The 4,144-nt window shown below is 34.1% G+C and overlaps 1 protein-coding gene across 1 annotated transcript; it reads left to right on the top strand.

Moving 5' to 3' along the window:
* LOC109832260 lies at positions 2,685–3,748 on the top strand. The gene is made up of 2 exons (XM_020399687.1): positions 2,685–2,756; positions 3,232–3,748. Exons 1-2 carry the CDS (start codon positions 2,739–2,741, stop codon positions 3,652–3,654), a joined length of 441 nt encoding a protein of 146 aa, XP_020255276.1. The 5' UTR covers positions 2,685–2,738; the 3' UTR covers positions 3,655–3,748.

The following is a 4,144-nucleotide window of genomic DNA, read 5'->3' on the forward strand; positions in this document are numbered from 1 at the left end:
TGCTCAAGATAGCAGGCTAGCAAAAAGGATTCGTAGGGCTGCTATAAAGTTGCAGTTTGATGAAATCGCTAAGAAGAAGGCAGTTGTTGAGGTGGGAGATAACTTCTCGTCAGATTAGTCCCTGTGAATGTCTGGTCTCAGTTCAGACTGTTTTGTGGATTTACTTTTGGGAAGTTACTCATAGGCGAAGCTCATACTTACATCTTCTAACTGGTTCCTGGTGTAGTGTTTTGTATGTTATTACAGTTTATGCTGGTGACTCTTAAGAATTTCTTTTCTTTCATATCAGGTGGTTAGGTATGTAAATTACTTTTTTGTTTTTCTGGTATAAATACATTTATATAACATGAGCAGGAAGTTTTTTCATGCTTCTTCGGTTCAAAAAAAATGACTCGAATTAAAGACCCTGCACCTATTAGTTAATGAGTAATCAACAAGATAATTATCAAAAACATTAACTATGTCAACTAAGATTAACACGAAACTAAACACGCAAATCATCAGAAGAAATTCTTATGCACTATTGACCTTCTCTTCAAAAAGCTAAAAAAGGTCCTGCAGTGTAGATCCACACAGAAAGCCACGTGTGAAAAAGTTCTAGATTGTTTGTTAAACTGTAGTTGCTTGAAAGTTAGCTTTTCTCAGATCTTGATTAAAATCTCCCTTTAATTCATTACTCCATCAATACATCAAGAACATCTCATTTGTAGTAAATCGTGTACTTCTACGAATCAAAGAATGAAAAGTAAATATACAAGTCAATACGTACTAAGAGAAATTCAAGTTAAACTCTGAGCTAATACCTGAGACATTTAACAACTAAAAGATACAGTAAGCGTGAATTAAGTATATCTTTTTATAGCAAAGGCCACTTGTTTATAGTATGTCTGCAAGGCTATCCGAAAATTGCTAAAAACAGATAACTTAACCCGACTTAAAGGATTTATAAACTTTTCAAAAATCTGGAAATATTATTATGTGTAGAAATGTACATTTTGAAACTTCATGCACAAGGCACTCAAGTTGAAACTGCCACTTTCTTTTAACTTCATCTCTCTTTGAACAAGCATTGCATATGTAATCAAGAACAAAACAAATACTTGAGAAACATATAAGAAAGGTTCTATTTATATTTAAGAAGCTAATAACAAATATACGGCTGAAGAGAACTGTGTACGTGTCAGCGAACTGTTTGATAAGTGAAGCTTCTTTTCCTCATCATTGCTTTCAAACCTCCTCTTCCTCATCGACCTCATCCCCAAGGGGTTTATTTGTCAAAAAACATTCTCTAGAGGGTAATATATTAGACAAAACTACTCAGAGAGTCTACCCACAAAAACAGAACTAAAGGGGTAGGTAGTTCAAAACGGAGATACTAATCCACAATTAGTATCAAAAATATGTTTTTCCAATTGTATTTTAAACATCATCTTTGTGGTACAGGGGTTAGTCACTTTATTATTCCTGAAAATTTTCAACATTTAGACTCATTGGTATATATGAACGGTGTTCTCTCTCAACATTAATAATTGACAGGAGACCATGTACTTAGTAGGCAGCAAATTAAGAAATAAGAGAATTGCCAATTAATTGACATGAGACCATGTATATTCACTTGGTAGAGTTCGGATTTTATCAGAACCAATACGCAATTGAGCAAAGAGTCCAGGGTTTATCTGTACCTATAGAACTATAGGGGGTCTATCATCAATTGGGCAATAGTACAAGAGACATATTTGGAATTAACCCTTGTAAAAATAAGGATAAATTTTCAAAACCAACCAATTTAGAAACTTAATTGTAAAAATCGACCAATTTCGAATTTAATTGTCAAATTCGACCCAGTTTCAACTAGTTGCCTGGAACTGGGTCGATTTTGGCGAAATAATTTACGAAACTTCACGAGACTTTAAGTCCCGTGAAGTTTAAGCACGTTGTTAAACTTCACAGGATTTCAAGTCCCGTGAAGTTTCATAACTTTTTTTTATCAAAATCGACCTAGTTTCAGGGTCGATTTTGATAATTAAGTTGCAAATAGGTCGTTTTTTACAATTAAGTTTCTAAATAGGTTGGTTTTGAAAATTTGTCCTAAAAATAATAACTTGGTCTTATCTCTTCCACAAAAACTAATAAGTAATTGATTATCTAGAACATCTTTGATGATCTGAAAAGATGAAGAAAGACAAAGCAATGAGAAAGATCATCTTTGCGCAGAAAATATATATAATTTGACCCAAGATAATTCACATATGGTTGAGATTAAAATCTACATGATAGCACGAGAGTAGTAGGCGCCTGCTTCTGGACCAACATGGAGATGTATTGGTTTTACTAGCTCTTTTGAATTTTGCTTTAAGGGGAACCACTCTCTCAAATTTTCCTTTGAAGCAAAGCTCACAGGTATTCTTAGTGTGGCATACATTACATTTTTAACAGCATCAAAGATAGTGTTGGCGCCAAATTTTGAACGATCCCTCTGCAAAGAGCTCCTACGTACAAACACTTAGCCCTAGCAAAACCTTGACTTAGTAGTCCATCATATATAAGGAGCAGGACCCACCCTTGTTATGAAAGCTCCTGCTTGAACAACTCAATGCAAGAAACATACAGATAATGATCAAGTTATGTGCTATATATATATATATATACATGTAAGGCTTGTCCTCTTGGCTCTTCGTGTTAATTTCGTAACTCTTCAAGTAAGATAACTAAAAAGAAAGGAGCTCTGCGATTGCAGCATGCAACGTGATCATTTGGTGATGTCACCTTCATTGTTTATTTTAGTTTCCTGTCTTCCTTTTCTATGTTTTTGTATGTTATCTTGAAATATCACCACGTTTTCATTTTATCTCATCTAATGAAATGGTTTTAGTGCCGTCTCTTCCGAATATTGAAATCTTGAAACTATATATATATAGGAAAACATTATCTTATTATTATCCATTTATTTTTTTGACTGTATCAGTAGCTTTTCACTTGGTTTGTAGCTAGCTAGAAGCTTTGCTACATGTGAAATAGTGCAAAGTGATATATTTTTAAGTTTTACCAGTCGAAATTGAGATAAACACCAAATAAAGGTTGTACGTGCAAATACAATTAGGCCATGAAATACGCTAAAAAAATTGTATGAGAAGCACTTTGATCTTATAATTGATGTTAACTTCAGCAGCTTGTAGAGGATTTCTCTTTGCACTAGTTAATGCTTTTAACCCTTTTTTTTTTTTGGTTCAGGGAAGTTTGAATAATGCACTTGTCATGTCTCAAGAGGAACAAAAGATCCGAGAAGAACTCGAGATAGAGATAGAAAGGGTCTTAGAAGAAGAGATCAAAGAAGGCATTAGCCAGCTCACCTTTCAACTGCACAAATTATATCAACACAAGAAGAGAAGAACCAATTCAGAATCAAAAGATGCAACAGTCACCAAGGTGAATATAACAGTCATAAAAGAGGGGAAATGCAAGATTGAAGCATATCAGAGCAAATTTGGAGGTTTCAATGCGATAAAACTTCATAGCCCAAAGCCTGAACCAAAGAACAAAAAGGCTAAGAGGTGCAGGGTCTTAAATCCAGTACTGAGGAATAAAATGAATACTAAAGAGAAGAGGAATAATGACTCGAGAATGCATAGGAGAGTCTTGGTATGGAAATACTAAAGAGAAATTTTCCCACATAATATTAAAGAGAAACCACTTCCGTGTAAGTTTGAACCAAATGAATTGCATAATTCTAAACCTGTGCAGTTATATCTCCCAGCTACGTGAATCTTACAATGTATTACTGTATCAAACATTCAAATTTTCTTAATAGACCCACTAACAATGTTAATGGCTGCTGGCTATTATTTTCATGATGAAGAAACTAAACATGTTGATTCAGATAAAGAGATGGAGAGGAAAAACATAAGTAAATTAGTATCTGAATTAACAAAGAGGCAACAATATATATCAGATAAATTCATTGAATCCCAAAAGTACATTAATCAAAAAATTTTACTAATTAGATTACACAAAGCTATTCAGTCAAATTAAGCTCCCCAAGCAACAGCATTGCAGCGAATTGCCGGCCCCATCATTGTTCCCTTCGTCGTCCCATTCTCAAATTGAATGTTAACATCAGGACAATTCGCAGCCAATAATTTTGGAA

Source organism: Asparagus officinalis, chromosome 3 (genome assembly GCF_001876935.1).
Source record: "Asparagus officinalis chromosome 3, Aspof.V1, whole genome shotgun sequence".
NCBI lineage: Eukaryota > Viridiplantae > Streptophyta > Magnoliopsida > Asparagales > Asparagaceae > Asparagus > Asparagus officinalis.